At 42.2% G+C, this 21,163-nt stretch overlaps 1 protein-coding gene and 1 non-coding gene across 4 annotated transcripts; one reads left to right on the top strand and one right to left on the bottom strand.

Moving 5' to 3' along the window:
• Positions 1-631: 631 nt before the first annotated feature.
• On the bottom strand, positions 632-821 carry LOC126944277 (U2 spliceosomal RNA). The gene has a single exon (XR_007721997.1). It is a non-coding gene; the product is annotated as a U2 spliceosomal RNA (small nuclear RNA).
• Positions 822-1,628: 807 nt separating this feature from the next.
• Positions 1,629-19,808, top strand: ANP32E (acidic nuclear phosphoprotein 32 family member E). Of its 3 annotated transcripts, none has more exons than XM_050751276.1 (7): positions 1,633-2,064; positions 5,594-5,743; positions 6,859-6,981; positions 8,439-8,604; positions 10,869-11,056; positions 14,727-14,781; positions 17,182-19,808. In XM_050751276.1, exons 1-7 carry the CDS (start codon positions 2,011-2,013, stop codon positions 17,244-17,246), a joined length of 801 nt encoding a protein of 266 aa, XP_050607233.1. In that variant the 5' UTR covers positions 1,633-2,010; the 3' UTR covers positions 17,247-19,808. The 3 variants fall into 3 exon arrangements, with proteins under 3 accessions (XP_050607241.1, XP_050607233.1, XP_050607225.1); XM_050751268.1 differs by having other exon boundaries at positions 1,634-2,064; positions 17,179-19,808; XM_050751284.1 differs by lacking the exons at positions 8,439-8,604; positions 14,727-14,781; positions 17,182-19,808 and having other exon boundaries at positions 1,629-2,064; positions 10,869-11,039.
• Positions 19,809-21,163: the final 1,355 nt, after the last annotated feature.

Raw genomic sequence — 21,163 nt, 5'->3', positions numbered from 1 at the left:
TCAAAAAAAAAAAAAAAAAAAAAAAGGAAAAATAGCAACCAGTTCTGGGAGGTATGGGACTAATTCCTCCACTTCCTACCTGCTTCCCCATATCATTTGGAATTTATTTGGTTATTTATCCTGAGAATGATGTAAGGCAATAAGAATGATAGAATTTAAGCAAGAGCTAAGAAAAAAGACCCTCAAGGCAAAATTTTAAAAGATAATTCTTTTTTTGTTTTTTGTTTTTTTTTTTTGAGACAGAGTTTGGGTTTTGTTGCTCAGGCTGGAGCGCAATAGCACGATTTCGGTTCACTGCAAACTCCGCCTCCCAGGTTAAAGCAATTCTCCTATCTCAGCCTCTGGAGTAGCTGGGATTACAGGCGCCCGCCACCACACCCGGCTAGTATTTTGTACTTTTTGTAGAGACGATGTTTCACCATATTAGTCAGGCTGGTCTCGAACTCCTGACCTCAGGTGATCCCACCGCCTTGGCCTTCCAAAGTGCTGGGATTACAGGTGTGAGCCACCACACCCGGCTAAAAGATAATTATTATCCCACTCTTTCATATCCCATCCCACATAGACAAACTGGTTTTTTTTTTTTTTTTTTTTCCTTCTTCTGTCTTGAACACTAAATTTTAATCCCCTGAGGGGGTGCACTGTTCCTGGAGGTACTGTAATACCAGGTGGATGCGTTAAGTGAACAAGAAAGCTCCTATTGCGTCTTCCTGCTCCCCAAATCCATTTAATATATTGGACTCGGATAGAAAATATATCAGATATTAAACTGTTAAGAACAGATCCTACACTTGATCTTAGCCAAAAGGCAGAGAAGAAGCGATAAACACTTTTAAAAGCACACTTTACCTACAGATTTCCATGGAAACCAACCAAAGGGAAATTAGAGAGGCATTGCTGTGCCATTTCTATGCTAATTAATGTCTGATTTTCATTAGGCCAGCGTTGTTTTTCCTCCAAGGTCTTAGTGTTTATTACAGCAAAAATTAACTCAGTAACAATTCCTCCAGGATAGTTTTATTTAAATATTATTAACTTACATACTTCACCCAACTGCTTTCAAAATTGTTGTCTTTTATAGTGTTAAACTACCATCTTTAAAATCTTGGCTCTGGCTCTGCATCACGGAAGGTCAGCCTCTGTGAAAAGCCTGACCCCAGCAGGACAATGCCACCAACGCATCTTTTTAATGTGATGCGCACGTTGCTGTACACCTTGGCTGCAAAGCAGAGGCTGTGTTTTTAAAACGGCCAAGAGCCAGTGCATGCCGTGTGGTGAATTATCAGTATCGCAAGTTGGGCACGGAAGGATGCTTTCTCCCTCTTTAACACTAACAACAGAATAAAAAACCAAAAACTAAAAACCAAATCCAACAGACAACAAAACCGTCCGAGTGCCCAGGGAAAGCGCGCCAACTACATAAAGAAAAGTAGGGGGGGAACTGGGATTCAAAATCATTACTCCCGGACGTACACCCTCCTGGACCTATCAAAATTAACTGCGCCCTTGATCGTAGCCAATAGATACGGAGTTTCTGGTCCAGGTCCTCCCTGAAGACTGATAGACATTTACCTAGCCCAATGGAATAATGTGACGCTAAAGAATCAACCAATACGTTTGGGAGGTGGGTGGAGTGTAGGCCAGGGGGTTGGCGGTGCCGTGTCATGGAGGCTCAGTCTCTGAGCAGCCATTGAAGGGGAAGGAACTGCGGGTGTGTGTGTGTGTGCGTGTGTATGTGTGTGTGTATGTGTGTGCGCGCGTGCGTGCGTGTGAGTGCGCGCGCTAGTGTGTGGACAAGGAGGTGGGGGCAGCTGAGTTAGAGTCCCAACTCTTGGACTCCATTTGCTATTCTCTTCTTTCTCCCCCACACCTATCTGGTGGTAGTGGGCGTTTATATTTGCGTTCCTTTTCATTCATTTCTAAATCTCTTAAAAATTTTGGGTTGGGGGTATTGGGAAAGGCAGGAAAGGGAAAAGAAGGAGAGTAGTAGCTGAAGAGCAAGAGGAGGACATGGAGATGAAGAAGAAGATTAACCTGGAGTTAAGGAACAGAGCCCCGGAGGAGGTGAGATGACTCAGCCCCCACCCCTTCCCCATCAGTCCTGTATTCTGAGGATCGGATTTCTGGTGGTCCTGGGTGGGTGTGCGGGGATGGAGTAATAAGTTAGCCCCCGCCCCCCCGGTTTAGGGTTGGGGAAATGTTTAATTTTAAGTTTTAAATCATTAAAATCTTCTACTTAAAATGGCGAAGGGTTGAAGTTTCTAGGGGCGTTTTTGTGTGTGCATGGGGGCTTAGCTCCTTTCGGCTTTCATCGAGTCGGGCGTCCTGGCCTCGTGGGGGCGGAAAGCGGGCTGGTGGGGGCGCTCTGCCGCTTCGCTCCCGGCGCTCCTCCTCCTGAGGGCCAGCGGCGTGGGACGCGACCCCCCAGTCCCACTCGGCCCCTGCCGCAGCCATCGGCGCCTGAGAAGTTAGTCCAACTTTTCTGCAGTGCGGCCAACTCATCTTTTTGGGGGGTGGGCTCCCCCGGCCTCGAGGCCCTGGGCGTCCGACGTCGCGACGGGCGCGGACTGGGGTCGCTTTCAGGGTCCGCGCACTGTCTGCTCCGGCGGCGCCCACTCCTCCGGGAAGCCGCGCGCGCTGCCCTCCGCCCTCCGCCCTCCGCCCTCCGCCCTCCGCCCGGCGGAATCTGGGTCAGCCGCGGGTTCTCTGACCGCGGGCGAGTTTGGGGACTCGTCGCAGTGACCGGAGGTGGGGAGGGGACGGGAGGCGTAATCCGCTTCTTCCCCCGCCGTGTAAAGATATGTGGCACGTCGTGTGGCCGCAACTCTTGAATTTGATCCCTGGAGACGGTTTTACAGAACTCAACATAAGGGACGTAGTAGTTTCGTGCTTTAAAGATGGGTTCGCCGAAACTAAATGATGCGCTCTCACTGCTGTTGCCTTAGTTAAAGAGACGGGGTTGGGAGGGGCCACATGAGGCGGGGTCGCGGTCAACTTTTCGGGGGTCGGGCAGGAGGCGTTTCCGCCTCCTTTTCGCGGTTGCCTCCTCGGCCTCACCTACCCAGGGCGAAGGCGCGAGGGCAACGCGGGTTGGGAGGCGACCCCTTTTTTCCTTGGGGAGTCCCCGCCCGGTGTGGGGTTTCCCGTCAGTCGGAGCGGCAGGTCGCGAGAGCAGGGCTGGTGGCCAGCGGGGAGCCTCGCAGAGGAAAGCATCTGTCTTGCTGAAAGAAGCCCTAGAATTGGAATGTAAGGGAGTTGTCTGTAGCTGGATCGACCGATCGATAGAAGGATATAACTGGGGTGGTGTCTGTGCAGACCCGCATAGAGGATGAGCAGGGTCTGTCTAGGCTTTCGCGTACGGCGTGTGGAGTGGCAACTAAGACTTTTTTTTTTTTTTTTTTTAAGGTGCCTGTTTTCTGAAATTGGCAGGGGCCAGGGAGGGGAAACAGTTGCTTGCTATCAGGGTCATCCCGGAGAGATCTTGAAGTTTCTAGAACTTATTCTTAGGGGCTTCAGGGAAAAAACAAAATCAAACTTGAAAAGCTGTCTCTCACAAGCACACGTTTAGAATACTTTTTGGTGGCTTGGGTTGGAAAATTGAATCCCGCCCCCGCCTCCCCCGCCAGGATTCTTTGACTTAGTGATTGTAGTAATTTCTTTGCCAGTTTTGGGAGTGCAGGACGTTGCCTTTTTTCAGCTTCTTCCTCTGTGTTGTAATAACGGTCTCTTACATTTGTGTAGACAGTTTACAAAGCACTTTTCCCGTTTGTTATTTACTTTCCTCCTTACACACTTGTAAAGTGGATTGTGTTATTCTAGAATCCAAATTAGCAGACGGAGTCTCAGGACAGTGAAATGATTTACGCAAGTGCAGGAATTGGTTTTCTGACACCAAATCTAGTAGCCCCCACTCCTCAACTAAATGGGGAGTGTGAAGACGAACCAATTCACAGCCCTGCGGCAAACCAAGTGTGACTCTAGGCAAGCCATTCTTGTTCTCTGGGCCATAGCTTCCACTTCTCCAAAACGGAGCTCAAGATGCTCTCTCTGGCAACAGAAATAATTATGTCAAAGTCGTATTCAAATAGAGAAGGTGGCATTCCTTGTTGCCAAATTTTAGCCCTCGGATACCTCAAACAGGTTTTCACATCGGGTATAGAGAACCAGGATCTTCGGCCTTTTCCTTAAAGATTAAGTCCATTCAGGCCCACACCAGGAAGTTTGTTACTACAAACTCTTACCTAATAGGGAATTCAGCCCCATTCCTTGAGGAATGGGGAAAAGTGCACAGAAATGCTATTATACCAGAGTGGTAGAGAGAAATAACATTTTGTTAAGAATGTATTGTTTTAGGTGATACTGTTTGGCCTGGATGTGAGAACCAATAACACCCTCTGGGCTGTTCCCAGAGGAGCTTTCTAACATTTCTTCATAAAGGGTAAGGAGGTTTTTTTGAGTTATGATGGTATTTATCAACCAAAGAGAAGGGGTTTTAAACTGAAAAAGTGATTAAAGAGTTTCTTCTCTTTGTAGGTTTTTTTTTTTGAGATAGAGTCTCGATCTGTTGCCCAAGGTGGAGTGCAATGGTGCGGCCTTGGCTCACTGCAACCTCTGCCGCCCGGGTTCAAGTGATTCTCCTGTCTCAGCCTCCCAAGCAGCTGGGATTACAGGTGCCCACCATCATGCCTGGCTGAGTTTTGTGTTTTTAGTAGGGACAGGGTTTCACTGTGTTGGCCAGGCTTATTTTGAACTCCTAACCTCAAGTGATCCACCTGCCTCAGCTTTCCAAAGTGCTGGGATGACAGGCGTGAGCCCCTGCGCCTGGCGCTCTTTGTAGGTTTTAGGGCAGCTCACTCGAATCTTTTCCTGGTAGCTCAGGTACCCCTTCCTTGCATAAATATATTCTCTGATGTTGAGAGTCCTCCTTATCAGGGTCAGAAACAGGTTTCACATGGGAACTTCTTCAACGTTTGTTTCTTATGTATCAGTGATTTGAAGCAGGCATTGAACTTTAGTCCAAGTTTAAATTGAAAGAATGGCCAGGCGAGGTGGCTCATCCCTGTAATCCTAGCACTTTGGGAGGCCGAGGGGGAGGATCACCTGAGGTCAGGAGTTCAGGACCAGCCTGGCCAACATGGCGAAACCCTGTTTCTACTAAAAATACAAAAAAATTAGTCGGGAGTGGTGACATGCACCTGTAATCCCAGCTACTTGAGAGGCTGAGACAGGAGAATTGCTTGGACCCAGGAGTTGGAGGTTGCAGTGAGCCGAGATCGTGCCATTGCACTCCAGCCTGGGTAACAGAGCAAGACTCCATCTCAAAAAAAAAAAGAAGGAAAAAAAAGGAAAAAAGAAATTTAAAAGATTATAGTGATGACTTTAGATTGTATATCAGTTTTGGGGGGAAATGAAAAGGATCTGTGTAAGGGGATTGCTGGGGTTTTTGTTGTGTTGTGTTTTGTTTTAACTGATGGGCAATCAAACTGGAGATTGGTGGTTTTAATAGTTACATTTTCAGAGTGTCAAGACCCAGGTCTCTACCTAAACAGATTACAAACTAAAGAATCATTAATTAATGTTTTCCCTCTTACAGGTGACAGAGTTAGTCCTTGATAATTGCCTGTGTGTAAATGGGGAAATTGAAGGCCTGAATGATACTTTCAAAGAACTAGAATTTCTGAGTATGGCTAATGTGGAACTAAGTTCACTGGCCCGGCTTCCCAGCTTAAATAAACTTCGAAAAGTAAGTTGGCATTTACGTGAAGCATCATGATTTAAATGTCATGGCTATTATGTCTAGTGTTTGGCCAAATGGAATACCATTCTGCTTGCTAATTAGAAGTTTTTAAGTTTCTAGAGATAAGAAAAAGTTATATAGGATTTTGAGAATCAGCTCTAATACTGCTTTTATAAATTTATTTACTTACTTATTTTTAAGACAGGGTCTTACTCTGTCACCCAGGCTGGAGTGCCGTGGTGTGATCTTTGCTCATTGCAACCTCTGCCTCTGGGGCTCAAGCATCCTCCCACTTCAGCCTCCCAAGTAGCTGAGGCTACAGGCATGCGCCACCACACCTGGCTAATTTTTGTATTTTTTGCAGAGACAGGGTTTTACCATGTTGTCCAGACTGATTTCAAATTCCTGGGCTCCAGGCATCCTCCTGCCTCAGCTTCCCACAGTGCTGGGATTAGAGGAGTTAGCCTCTGTGCCTGGCCTAGAAATTTAAATCTAATAGTGGAATTGCCTTATAATATGAATTTGTATTTAATATATACCAAATATTTTTCTCTACATCATGAAATCCAAATGTAGTACAACTAGAATCCAAGCTGGGTTAAGAGCCCATTATGTAGGTGTTCTAATACATTATTTGGCAGATGTAGAAAGGAATTTGGAAATTAATGATCTGTAGTGATAGTTTCTTGAAGCCAGAGAGAATGACAGGTTTTTTTTTCTTCAAATTGATATACTTTAAAAATCTTTGATATACTTTAAAAATCTTTGATATGCCAGGTGTGGTGGCTCACGCCTGTAATCCCAGCACTTTAGGAGGCTGACGCGGGTGGATCACCTGAGGTCAGGAGTTCGAGACCAGCCTGGCCAACATGGTGAAACCCCATCTCTACTAAAAATACAAAAACTAGCTGGGTGTGGTGGCGGGTGCCTGTAATCCCAGCTGCTTGGGAGGCTGAGGCAGGAGAATTTGCTTGAACCCAGGAGGCGGAGGTTACAGTGAGTGGAGATTGTACCACTGCACTCCAGCCTGAGTAACAGAGTGATACTTCGTTTCAAAAAAAAAAAAGCTTTGATATGATACCTTTACCATTCTTTGTTTTCTTCCTATGTTGAATGTATAGTTGGAGCTTAGTGATAACATAATTTCTGGAGGCTTGGAAGTCCTGGCAGAGAAATGTCCAAATCTTACCTACCTCAATCTGAGTGGAAACAAAATAAAAGATCTCAGTACAGTAGAAGCTCTGGTAAGTGGAACGGTTTTGTCTCTGGACTTGCTTTTTTTGGTTAAATTTTCTGAGATTTGTTTGTGTCTATTAATTTCTATTTAACTCAAAACTTACGAATTTTTTGTATGTTATGATCTAGGCAGTTACTGATTTCGTTTCTTTTAGACTAAAATATTCAGATGAAATTTTAAATCAATGAGAAATTTATTTTATCATCAACTTCAGGAGTTGACTGTCTGGTTTTAAAATTTCCAGGTTTTTTTTTTTAACCTTTTATTCTTTTTCCTTTCTTCTTGATTATTTTTTGAGTCATTTTATTATTTGCCCCCTTTCCTGGTATGAGGGAAGGAAAAGAAAAAGTGACACGAGGCAGGAGAATCGCTTGAACCCGGGAGGGGGAGGTTGCGGTGAGCCAAGATTGCACCATTGCACTCCAGCCTGGGCAACAAGAGCGAAACTCCGTCTAAAAAAAAAAAAAGAAAAAGAAAAAGTAAAGAAAAAGTGACATGCTGAAAATTATTGCTCTGATTTTGAAAAAAGATTGGAGACTGGGCACAGTGGTTTATGTCTGTAATCCCAGCACTTTGGGAGGCAGAGGTGGGAGGATGGCTTGAGTCCAGGAGTTTGAGACCAACCTGGGCAACATAGTGAGACCCTGTCTCTACAAAAATAAAAAATTAAAAAAAATTAGCCAGGTGAGCTGGCTGTGCTTGATATAATAATCCTTCATTATAAAACTCAAAAAATACAAAAATCATTCTCAATTTCAAATGTATATTTTCTGAATCATAAATTAAAAAGAAATGATGTGGTTGGGCACGGTGGCTTGCGCCTGTAATCCCAGCACTTTGGGAGGCCAAGGTGGGCAGATCATGAGGTCAGGAGATTGAGACCATCCTGGCCAACATGGTAAAACCTCATCCCTACTAAAAATACAAAAATTAGGCCGGGCGCGGTGGCTCACGCCTGTAATCCTAGCACTTTGGGAGGCCGAGGCGGGCAGATCACCTGAGGTCGGGAGTTTGAGACCAGCCCAACCAACGTGGAGAAACCCCGTCTCTACTAAAAATACAAAATTAGCTGCGTGGAGGCGCATGCCTGTAATCCCAGCGACTTGGGAGGCTGAGGCAGGAGAATTGAACCCAGGAGGCGGAGGTTGTGGTTAGCTGAAGATCATGCCATTGCACTCCAGCCTGGGCAACAAGAGCAAAAAGTCCGTCTCAAAAAAACAAAACAAAACAAAAACACAAAAATTAGCTGGGCATGGTGGTGCACGCCTGTAGTCCCAGCTACTCGGGAGGCTGAGGCAAGAGAATCGCTTGAACCCGGGAGGCGGAGGTTGCAGTGAGCGGAGATCACGGCACTGAATTCCAGCTGGGAACAGAGCTAGACTCCGTCTCAAAAACAAAAACAAAACAAAACAAAAAACATGGTATTTTAAATCTTGAATGTAAGTTTTAACTTTACTTTTCCAGCAAAATCTTAAAAATTTGAAAAGTCTTGACCTGTTTAACTGTGAGATCACAAACCTGGAAGATTATAGAGAAAGTATTTTTGAACTGCTGCAGCAAATCACATACTTAGATGGATTTGATCAGGAGGATAATGAAGCACCGGACTCTGAAGAGGAGGATGATGAGGGTAATCATTCTTAATACTCATAAGTGTGTCATTATTATAGCCTCTGCTCTAGCTGTGCAAATTAGATTGGGCCTGGAAATTTAGGTTTGAAAAAAAAAATCCACAAGAAGATATTAGTAAGACAAGAAAAAATTAAAAACCCGTAGCTCTAGCCAGTATTTCTTCTTTTATATTTCCTATAGTTTCAGGGAATTTAATGACTATTATAACATGAAGCTCTGTGAAATTTTATATCTGTAGAAAGTTGTACACCCAGTAAAAGTGGCAACCTCTTAAATAGTATTTTTTTTTAAAAAAAGAACCACTTGTAATAGCCAAAAAGTAGAAACAACCGAAGTATCTATCAACTGATGAATGGAATTTTTTTTTTTTTTTTTTTGAGACAGAGTTTTGCTCTTATTGCCCAGGCTAGAGTGCAGTGGTGCAATATCTGCTCACTGCAACCTCTGCCTTCCGTTTTCAAGCAATTATCCTGCCTGGACCTCCCAAGTCGCTGGGATTACAGGCGCCCGCCACCACTCCCAGCTAATTTTTTTATAGTTTTAGTAGAGACAGGGTTTCACCATGTTGGTCAGGCTGGTCTCGAACTGCTGACCTCGTGATCCACCCACCTCGGCCTCCCAAAGTGCTGGGATTAAAGCCAGCGTGAGCCACCGGGCCCCGGCCCAATGAACAGATTTTAAAAATGTGATTTATCTATACAGTACAATATTATTCCACCATAAATATGAATGAAGTACTGATGCATGCTACATGAATGAATCTTGAAAATGTTCTTCTAAGTGAAAGAAGAGAGACACAAAAGGCCACGTATTGATTGACTTCATTTATATGGAAAGTTCATGGGAAGCCAAGGCAGGAGAATTGCTGGAACCTGGGAGGCAGAGGTTACAGTGAGCTGAGATCGTGTCACTGCACTGTAGCCTGGGCGACAGAGTTAGACTCTGTCTCAAAAACAAAACAAAAAACCGAACAAAAAACCATATATATATGATTCAGAATAGGCAGAAACTTCAGGATAGGCAAATCCATTGAGACAGAAAGTAGATTATTGGTTGCTCGATGCTGGGAGAGAGGAAAATGGGAGAGTGACTGCATATGGGTATGGAATTTCTTTTTGAGGGAAGAAAAATATTCTAGAATTAGATTGTGAGTATACAGTTTTAGAAAAGTGGATGACAGATCAGATGACAGAATGCTGTTAGTAGTGGGATACTGCTTGTTATTATTGAGTGAAAACTTCTTCATTGTAAGAAGAAATTTGATGGATAAACACTGTTACAAAATGATGAAATGATAGATAAGCAGGGTTTTTTTTTTTTAATTTTAGATTAAGGGGGTACGTGTGCAAGTTTGTTCCATGGGTGTATTGCATGATGCTGAGGTTTGGTCTTCTACTCATCCTGTCCCCCAAATAGTGAACATAGTGCCTAATAGTTAGTTCTTCAGCCACCCTCCTTCCCCTCTTTTGAAGTTTCCAGTGTCTGTTCCCATCTTTATGTCCCTGTGTCCCCAGTGTTTAACTCCTGCTTATAAGTATGAACATGCAGTATTTAGTTTTTTGTTTCTGCATTAATTCACTTAGGATGATGGCCCCCAGCTGTATCTATGTTGCTGCAAAGGACATTATTTCATTCTTTCTTTATGGCTGTGTAGTATTCCATCATGTGTATGTTCTACATTTTCTTTATCCAGTCCGCCATTGATGGGCACCTAGGTTGGTTCCATGTCTTTGGTATTGTGAATAGTGCTGTGGTGAGCATACAAATGCATGTGTCTTTTTGGTACAATGATTTACTTTCCTTTGGGTATATACCCAGTAATGGGATTGCTGGGTTGAATGGTAGTTGTATTTTTAGTTCTTTGAGAAATTTCCAAACTGCTTTTCATGTGGCTGAACTAATTTATATTCCCACCAACAGTGTATAAGCATTCCTTTTCTCTGCAGCCTCTCCAGCATCTCACAAGCAAGTTTTGAAGTATTCACAAAGTAAAACAAACTTTAGTGCATGCAGTGTTTTCATGAGACTCTATATATATGTTGGATACTAGTATTTAGAAGCCATACTTCTCGCATATGGTTTGTAGGAATAACTAGGAATGTTGTAAAACAGAAATCTTAAAAAAAAAAAAAATCTCTCTGAGTTACTTTCCACCTATCGGCTTACAAGTTTGAAGTGATTGGACAAGGGTAAAAAGCATCAACATCCTAGGAAGAAACATTTGCTCAGTCAATTTACTCATCTTTAAATGATTTTTTAAAGATGGAGATGAAGATGATGAAGAGGAAGAGGAAAATGAAGCTGGTCCACCAGAAGGATATGAGGAAGAGGAGGAGGAAGAGGAAGATGAGGATGAGGATGAAGATGAAGATGAAGATGAAGCAGGTTCAGAGTTGGGAGAGGGAGAAGAGGAAGTGGGCCTCTCATACTTAATGAAAGAAGAAATTCAGGTGAATACACACTTCTTATCTGCACTGAAAATTAATTTCTAGGCATAGGACCAAATACTATATAAAGTATGTTTTGTAGCAGTCTGACAGTTGTTTCTAAGTTGTGGGTGTGCATATATGTCTATCTGCCTATCTTTTTTTCCATTGTCCTCCACCCCAAACTATATCCAGGTAATCATAAACACCTATTGATTTTACCTCCCAGATAACTTTCAAATCTGTTATAGCCTCAATGGCATGGTATGGTGGAAACATTTTACAAATGTCTGTGAACCTCAGTTTTCTGCATTTATAAAACAGATTAGGCCGGGCATGGTGGCTCACACCTGTAATCTCAGCACTTTGGGAGGCCGAGGCGGGTGGATGACAAGGTCAGGAGTTTGAGACCAGCCTGGCCAACATGGGTGGGGAAACCCCATATCTACCAAAAATACAAAAATTAGCTCGGCATGATGGCACACATCTGTAGTCCCAGCTACTTGTGAGGCTGAGGCCAGAGAATCACTTGAACCCAGGAGGCAGAGATTACAGTGAGCTGACATCGCGCCACTGCACTCCAACTCGGGCAACAGAGCCAGACTCTGTCTCAAAACAAAAAACAAAAAAACCAGGTTATATCAATCTCATAGGATTAAGGATTTAACAAGATAATCTATGTAAAGAATATAGTCCCTGGCACATTATAGGCACTCAAGAAAACTTAAGTTTCTTTCTCCTAATTATCTCTTGCTTATACTTCTGTAGTAACTTTATAGTCTCTCTGAATACAGCATCACCACTTAGGAGTATTCTTCACAGTGCTGCCTGTTTAATCTAATGCAAATGTGATTATACACCAGTCTTCTTGAAACCCTTTAATGTTTCCCTCTTGCCCCCAAGACATACAAGGCCTTTCATTTCTGGCCTTTGCTCCTTCTTCTTCTTCTTCTTTTTTTTTTTGACACAGTCTCACTCTTGCCCAGGCTGGAGTGCAGTGGTGCGATCTTGACTCACTGCAACCTCTGCCTCCCAGGCTCAAGCAGTCCTCTGACCTCAGCTTCCCAAGTAGCTGGGACTACAGGCACATGCCACCACGCCTGGCTAATTTTTGTATTTTTTGTAGGGACAGGGTTTCACCATGTTGGCCAGGCTGGTCTTGAACTCCTGACCTCAAATGGTCCGCCCACCTTGGCATCCCACAGTGCTGGGATTACAGGTGTGAGCCACCATGCTCGGCCCCTGCTTCCTTCTCTAGCTTCATCTCCCTTGATTCCAAATTAAATGATCACACCAAGCTATTTTACCTTTATGGCTGTTTATGAATACGTTGTTCATGCTTTCTGAAATGAGCCTCTGATGAACTTTTTGTTTTTTGCCGAGTGAAGCTTGTGAAGTGCACTGATTTTATTTACAACTCCATGGAATTTTACATATGCATGTACTTGTGTAACCACCACCCAAATCATGCTTTGTGAACTCTTATCTTTACAAACCCAACTCTGCAGTTGACTCATCACTGAAGCTTTCTATATTTTTTCTTAGGCAGTCACTCCTCCATGTGTTACCTCTGAATCATGATCAGGCTTCTATTGCCTAGAGACACTTGTAAAATCATTTGGCCACTTTCTGCTAAGTGGTGAGCTCCTTAAGGGGAGTGCCACTCACCTTTGGATCTCAGCATCTAGTACACTGACTAGCCCATGGTAGGCTCATGGGAAATGTCAGTTGACTAGAACAAGTTATCTGTAGCCCCTAGGAGTTTAGGTTAGTTATTTTCTCCTAATGTTAAATTGAAGTTTATTTGAAAAACTCATAAAGTATTTTTTATTATTAAAAATAACATATCTTGGCCGGGCGCGGTGGCTCAAGCCTGTAATCCCAGCACTTTGGGAGGCCGAGACGGGTGGATCACGAGGTCAGGAGATCGAGACCATCCTGGCTAACACAGTGAAACCCCGTCTCTACTAAAAAATACAAAAAAACTAGCCGGGCGAGGTGGCGGGCGCCTGTAGTCCCAGCTACTCGGGAGGCTGAGGCAGGAGAATGGCCTGAACCCAGGAGGCGGAGCTTGCAGTGAGCTGAGATCCGGCCACTGCACTCCAGCAAGGGGGACAGAGTGAGACTCCGTCTCAAAAAAAAAAAAAAAAAAAAAAAAATAACATATCTTATTTAGACTGGGAATTGTTAATATTTGTTCTAATGAGTTTTGCATTGGTTAGATACATAATATCAACAATCAATGATACATATTTTCTGATGAAACTAGTATGGAAAAAACAGGATTTATATTCATTTGGGGTCTTGGTGGGTTAGGAGCTATATATAAAATGAAGAACAGAAATTTAAGTGTTCTTTTTGTTTTTCTTTTTTGAGATGGAGTTTTGCTCTTGTTGCCCAGGCTGGAGTGCAATGGCGCGATCTCGGTTCACTGCCACCTCTGCCTCCTGGGTTCAAGCGATTCTCCTGCCTCACCCTCCTGAGTAGCTGGGATTACAGGTGCCTGCCACTACACCGGCTAATTTTTTGTATTTTTAGTAGAGACAGGGTTTCACTGTGTTGGCCAGGGTGGTCTTGAACTCCTGACCTCAGGTGATCTGCCCACCTCAGCCTCCCAAAGTGCTGGGATTATAGGTGAGCTGCTGCACCTGGCCCCACCTCTTCTTTTTTTAATGAACAAATTCTGCAACAAAAGCCACATTCAATCTTCCCCTTTTTTTCTTGTCTTTCCTTCTTCAGTTTAGTCTGTAGTTTTTCCTGATTTTCATTGTGTTCTTTTTTTATGCTTTTTGCTATCTCATCTATTCCTTTTACTCCTTATAGCTTACTGGTATTCTGGTATGGAGATGCTTTGTTTCAACTGATTGTATAAGAATGATTTCTGATACAAGAATTAGGCAGTTGGCCGGGTGTGGTGGCTCACACCTGTAATTCCAGCATTTGGGGAAGCTGAGGCAGGCGGATCACCTGAGGTTGGGAGTTTGAGACCAGCCTGACCAACATGGAGAAACCCCATCTCCACTAAAAATACAAAATTAACTGGGTGTGGTGGCGCATGCCTGTAATCCCAGCTACTCGGGAGGCCAAGGCAGGAGAATCGCTTGAACCTGGGAGGCGGAGTTTGCCGTGAGCCGAGGTCACGCCATTGCACTTAAGCCTGGGCAACAAGAGCGAAACTCCATTTAAAAAAAAAAAAAAACAAAAGGAAAAGAGAAAAAAATAACCTAGAGATTTAGTTAGAATTTTTTTTTTTGAGATGAAGCCTCAGCTCTTGTGTACCAGGCTGAGAGTGCAATGGCGCGATCTCAGCTCACTGCAACCTCCGCCTGCCAGGTTCATGCGGTTCTTCTGTATCAACCTCCTGAGTAGCTGGGATTACAGGCGCCTGCCACCATACCTGGCTAATTTTTGTATTTTTAGTAGAGATGGAGTTTCACCATGTTGGCCACGCTGGTCTTGAACTCTTGACCTCGGGTCATCTGCCCTCCTTGGCCTCCCAAAGTGCTACGATTACAGGCATGAGCCACCACACCTGGCTCTTTAGTTAGGTTTTAAAAAGGACCTTTATAAGAATGGCAGAGGTTATCAAAACACAGAATAACCAAGTTTCTTTGCTCTTGTTGGAATATATTACAAGAAAGAGTGAAAAATCCATATGATTTTTTAATTCTCAACTGAATATTTGAATTTCAAGGATGAAGAAGATGATGATGACTATGTTGAAGAAGGGGAAGAAGAGGAAGAGGAGGGTGAGTTACATTAACCATAAACAAATTCTAAAATTAAAGACATAGTTATTTTTTATACACTTTATTTATATTTCATACACTTTAAAGAATGAGCCTATAATGTAAATTTTTTACTGATCCCTTTGATTTTGCTTTATCATAGAGTGCCTTCAAAGTTATAAAAGTTTTTTTTTTTTAAGAGTAGTTGTCTTAGGGCACTCATTAATTCATAACTCATAAATACATATACAGCTTATAACATTTACTTTAAAAACAAATGAAGAGATGAATGGAACCTTGAGCTGAATTTATTATTTTTATAGAGTGTCATTTTAGAGAGAGTGAAGCCTTATCTTACAAGAGAGGAGCAGTTGAACTCCAGATAATTAATGCTGTTTTTAGATTTGTTTTCTAGGCCTTTAAAAATGTATATATATGTATATATATATAAATATATATATGTAAAATATATATACATAAATATATATATATTTTTAAACAGAATCTTACTTTGTTACCCAGGCTGGAGGCTGGAGTGCAGTGGTGCAATCGCAGCTCACTGCAGTCTCAATCTTCTTGGGCTCAGGTGATCCCCCCATCTCAGCCTCCCAAGTAGCTGGGACTACAGGCACACACCGTCACACCCGGCTAATTTTTGTATTTTTTTTTGTAGAGATGGGGTTTCGCCATATTGCCCAGGCTGTGTTGGACTCTGGGTTCAAGCGATCTGCCCACGCCAGCCTCCCAAAGTGCTGGGATTGTAGATGTGAGCCACCATGGCCAACCAGTATTTTTGTTTTATTTTATTTTATTTTATTATTTTATTTTATTGTTTTGAGACAGGGTCTCTCTCAGCAGTGAGTGCAGTGGGGCATTCATAGCTCACTGCAGCCTCGACTTCCCAGGCTTAAGCAATCCTCCCACCTCAACCTCTTCCAAAGTAGCTGAGACTACAGGTGCGCACCACCACACCTTGCTAATTTTTGTATTTTTTGTATAGACGGGGTCTCACTGTTGCCCGGGCTGGTCTTAAACTCCTGGGCCCAACTGATCCTCTTGCCTTGGCCTCCCAAAGTGCTAGGATTATAGATGTGAACCACTGCACTCAGCCTCAAAATAATTTTTAAAATTTACTAACACTTGCATTGATGTCAAGCCCTTAGTTTCTTAATCTGTACTTCATGATATGGCCACAAGGGTGCATAGCAAACTGTAATGATTATGGATTTCTTTTTTTTTTTTTTTTTTTTTTTTTTTGAGACGGAGTCTCGCTCTGCCGCCCAGGCTGGAGTGCAGTGGCCGGATTTCAGCTCACTGCAAGCTCCGCCTCCCGGGTTCACGCCATTCTCCTGCCTCAGCCTCCCGAGTAGCTGGGACTACAGGCGCCCGCCACCGCGCCCGGCTAATTTTTTGTATTTTTTAGTAGAGACGGGGTTTCACCGTGTTAGCCAGGATGGTCTCGATCTCCTGACCTCGTGATCCGCCCGTCTCGGCCTCCCAAAGTGCTGGGATTACAGGCTTGAGCCACCGCGCCCGGCCTATGATTATGGATTTCTAAGCCTGTTAAGTCTGTTTTCAACCTACTCAAATTTAAAGAAATTCAAAGAGGAAACTTGAATTATAATTTCCTTCCTTCCCTCCCTCCCTTCCTCCCTTCCTTCCTACCACCTTCCTTTCCTCCCTCCCTCCCTCCCTCCCTTCTTCTCGTCCTCTCTTCACCTGCCCTCCCTCCCTCCTTTGAGACAGTCTCCCTCTGTCGCCCAGACTGGAGTGCAGTGGCATAGTCTCGGCTCATTGCAGCCTCTGCCTCCCGGGTTCAAACGATTCTCCTGCCCCAGTCTCCCAAGTGGCTGGGACTACAGGTGCCTGCACCACACCCAGCTAATTTTTATATTTTTAGTAGAGATGGGAGTTTCACCCTATTGGCCAGGCTGGTCTCCAACTCCTGACCTGAAGTGATCCGCCTGGCTCGGCCTCCCAAAGTATTGGGATTACTGGCGTGAGCCACCTTGCCTGGCCAATTTTCTTCTGCCATTAACGTTTGTTTTTTTTTTTTGTGAGACAAAGTTTTGGGCGGTTGCCCATGCTGGAGTGCAGTGGCGCGATCTTGGCTCACTGGAACCTCCGCCTTCCAGGTTCATGCAATTCTTCCTCAGCCTCTCCAGTTGCTGGGATTATAGGCACCCGCCATCATGCCTGGCTAATTTTTTGCATTTTTAGTAGAGATGGGGTTTCACCTTGTTGGCCAAGCCTCAAGTGATCCACCCACCTCGGCCTCCCAAAGTGCTGGGATTACAGGTGTGAGCCACCGTGCTAGGCCCTGCCATTAACTTTTCACTAAGATTCAAAACTTTGTAATGTAACCAATCCTTATTTGTTAAAATTAAGCATTTTGCATTTTTCCTTCCACTCGTTAAGAAGAAGAAGGTCTTCGAGGGGAGAAGAGGAAACGAGATGCTGAAGATGATGGAGAGGAAGATGACTAGATCATTCTAAGACCAGACTCTCTAATGTTTCTGGGTGTGCAACAGAGTGATTACATCTTTGTTTCTTCATGTACGATAGCTATCCCTACAGAAGATAATGTGTAACTTTTTATAGGAAAAGTGTGGTTTTACTATTTTTGCCTTATCATTCCAAATAAGAACTAGTCTGTTAATGATCATATTGTATGTAGAGAAAAATTTTCATTGACTCCCATTGTGGAATTCCCTAGCAATTTATTTAGACTTAATTTTTTAAATTCAAGCTTACTGTATTAGTCATTTTTAGCCCATAATTAAAACATCACTTTTACACAGGTGTAGTATGGTGCATTTCATTCCTTATTTATAAATTAACTGAAATTACAGTTTGCTATAATATAAAATGACAGTAGTCTCTTGAGTGGTAAGTTGGTTATTCTTTTAGAGGTAATCCAGGGATCTTTAGTTTGAAGGCAGTTACTTTTTTTTTTTTGACTAAGAGTGGTTGCTTTTTTGTCACAAGTAACTTGGAAAATAGAAGCAGAATAGTAAAGGTTCTATTCAGCAACATAGTTCATGGATTTTGTGGAGGTTCTATTCAGTAATAGGGTTCATGGATTTAGTGGTGACTGATAAGATTTTATTTTTGAAGGAAAAATTGCTTATACTAAGTCCAGAGACATGCAGGTGAGCCCTTTTGTCAGGCTGCAAATCATGACATGCCGATGGTTGTTTATTTTGTTTTGTTTTTAGGTGCGCATTCTTTTTCTTCTTAGCAATTCCTTTATGATCACCTTCCCTTCTTGTTTCACTCCCTCCTGCTCTCTCAAAAGAAAGTTGGGAAACTTGTGAAACCCAGGAAAACCTTTAGTCTTATACCTCAACTACCTTTTAGTCCTGTCTGGGTTTTAAATAAATGAAGTGGAAGAAATTGAGTATTTTCTGACATAAGAATATATTATCAATACAGTTTTATGCAGTAAGCTCTGCTTACCATAAATGTTTCTTGGTTCACAACATCTAAGACAATATTAGTAGGATGAAGAAAGAAAAGCAGGGGTGCTTTTTGGAAGCAGTGTTCATGTTTCTTTTTTTTTTTTTTTTGAGACGGAGTCTCTCTCTGCCACCCAGGCTGGAGTGCAGTGGCCGGATCTCAGCTCACTGCAAGCTCCGCCTCCCGGGTTCATGCCATTCTCCTGCCTCAGCCTCCCGAGTAGCTGGGACTACAGGCGCCTGCCACCTCTCCCGGCTAAGTTTTTGTATTTTTAGTAGAGATGGGGTTTCACTGTGTTAGCCAGGATGGTCTCGATCTCCTGACCTCGTGATCCGCCCGTCTCGGCCTCCCAAAGTGCTGGGATTACAGGCTTGAGCCACCGCGCCCGGCCTATGTTTCTTAAAAGTCAGAACAATTGCCTGTTGATAATTAATAAGACATTAAAGTCAAATTTTAAAGTTGGCTTCTCAAATGATTTGGATACCACTCTGCAAAGTATTTCTAACCTTTAATTCCCAGTTTTGAAGCATTACCAGATATAATAATAGCATTAATTGGAATGTACTAGGCAGCTGGAAAAGTATTTGAAACTAAATCGACATTAAAATTAAGATTTGTTTTCAAGTGGATGTCTATTCAAAGTAGAAAAATATTTGGGATAAGTGTGTGTTTCCTTACATGGCTACTAAATAAAATGAGTATACAAGTATATCTCCTCTTTTGCTATTGAGGCTCCATGTTCAAAGCAATGGCTTTTTAAATCTTGGCTATCTAAAACTTTTTCCCTTCGTTTTGAATATTTGTAAGTTTTAAAAAAATTAGTGTCAGCAAATTAATTGAAGTTATGCTTCTATACTGGGACATATTTAAATACTGAGTATAGTACTGCTGCTACTGCTTCTACAATGTAAAATGTATGACTTGGTGTTTTAAAGTAAAAATTATGATGTTACTTGTGGAGAAACTAAAAAAGTTACACAACTGACTGAAATAAAATACTTGGGATAAGTTTAGTGAGGGGATTGGAATCCCCAAAAAACTAACATTTTTCTTCTGCTTTTAAAAATTGAAGTTCCCTATTTTAGTTCCTAACAATTCTCGTTACATACTATGCCAGATTACAAAATACTTATTTTTAAAATGAAATCTATATATTGACTTTCTTATCAATCATCTTACTGTGCAATCAAAATTAGAGTACTTTGGTTTGAAAACAACACTTAGAGCCTCCAGATAACTTTTAAGACTTATTTAGCTTTGTGGGTGGTATTTTCATGCAAATAAGTAAGGGTGGGTTTTATATTTTGTAGAAGTTTTCGGTCCTATTTTAATGCTCTTTGTATGGCAGTATGTATATAGTGTGTTAAGTTCCTCAAGAATCTCCTTAAAAACTTTGAAGTTAATACTTTTGTGCAACTGTGTTTTGAATAAAGCCATGACAGTGTTAAAAACAAACAAAAAAATTTGCAGTACTCCTGATTATTCTTTTATTGTTTCTGACTGTTCCCTGTTTTTTTCTGTGACTGCTGTAACTTAAAGTTTTAAAACTGAATTGCTTCAAATAAATTGAAGATTTGTTATAATGATTAGTTTCAGTGTATAACATTCACTTTTTCAACAATACCATTAGTGGCTTTGAAGGTCTTTTTAAAAACTAACAGCTTGAAAGTTAACTCATTTAAATACTCGGATGTGATATAAGGCATTACAATTTATTTATTTATTTTTTGAGACGGAATCTTGCTCTGTCACCAGGCTGGAGTGCAATGGCGCGATCTCGACTTACTGCAACCTCTGCCTTCCGGGTTCAAGCGATTCCCCTGCCTTAGCCTCCTGAGTAGCTGGGACTACAGGCATGTGCCACTACGCCTGGCTAATTTTTTTTGTATTTTAGTAGAGACAGGGTTTTACCGTGTTGGCCAAGATGGTCTCGATCTCCTGACCTCATGATCCGCCTGCCTCGGCCTCCCAAAGTGCTGAGATTACAGGCATGAGCCACTGCTCCCAGCTGGCATTACAATTTAATAGTTTAACTCATCATCTTCTTTATTAACTTTTTTTTTTTTTTTGAGACAGAGTTTCACTCTCATTGCCCAGGCTGGAGTGCAATGGCGCCATCTTGACTCGCTGCAACTTCCGCTTCCTGGGTTCAAGAGATTCTCCTGCCTCAGCCTCCTGAGTAGTTGGGATTACAGGCATGCGCTACCATGCCCAGCTAATTTTGTATTTTTAGTAGAGATGGGGTTTCGCTTTTTTGGTCAGGCTGGTCTCGAACTCCCTGACCTTAGGTGATCCACCGGCCTCAGTCTTCCAAAGTGTTGGGATTACAGGTGTGAGCCACCACACCTGGCCTTCTTTATTAACTTCTTTTCCAAAAGGCAGAAGAAAAATCTGGATTCTCTTAATTTTCCTTTTGGGGTTACAAACTGAACCAGTACTTTTTGCAGTTTGATTTGAAGTAATTACCTATACTTGTATTATCTGTGGTTTATTAAAGTGATTATAAGACTATTGTATATCAATAGTATTTTCTAAAATGAATCCAGAGTTCTCCAATTATACTGCATGTTTATCTTCTGAATCTTGATAATATAAATGGAAATATACATAATACTTAAATGTTTATTAGAGCAAAATCAAACTTGAAACTATGTTTTTTCTGCTCTCTTTTTTTTGGTTTCCCTATGGTAAGTGATTTTTAAAATGTTTCATATGTAGACAACTGGAATTTTATAGTCAAGGCACAAGTATAATAATGTTTTCATGATTGCTTTACAGTTTAATATTGAAAAGGTATTTTAATTATTGAACTCTGCTTCCTGAGAGATGGAAAATATTGAAGTATTTTCAACTAAGGGTATTATTTACTGAAATTAATATGTTTTTTGCAGGTATTATTGTCTTTAAAAAATTCAAAGCCTTTCACCTCTTGGTTACAGAGAAT

The sequence above is a fragment of the Macaca thibetana genome, chromosome 1 (genome assembly GCF_024542745.1).
Source record: "Macaca thibetana thibetana isolate TM-01 chromosome 1, ASM2454274v1, whole genome shotgun sequence".
Lineage (NCBI taxonomy): Eukaryota > Metazoa > Chordata > Mammalia > Primates > Cercopithecidae > Macaca > Macaca thibetana.
This window is presented reverse-complemented; position numbering and strand designations above follow the sequence as displayed.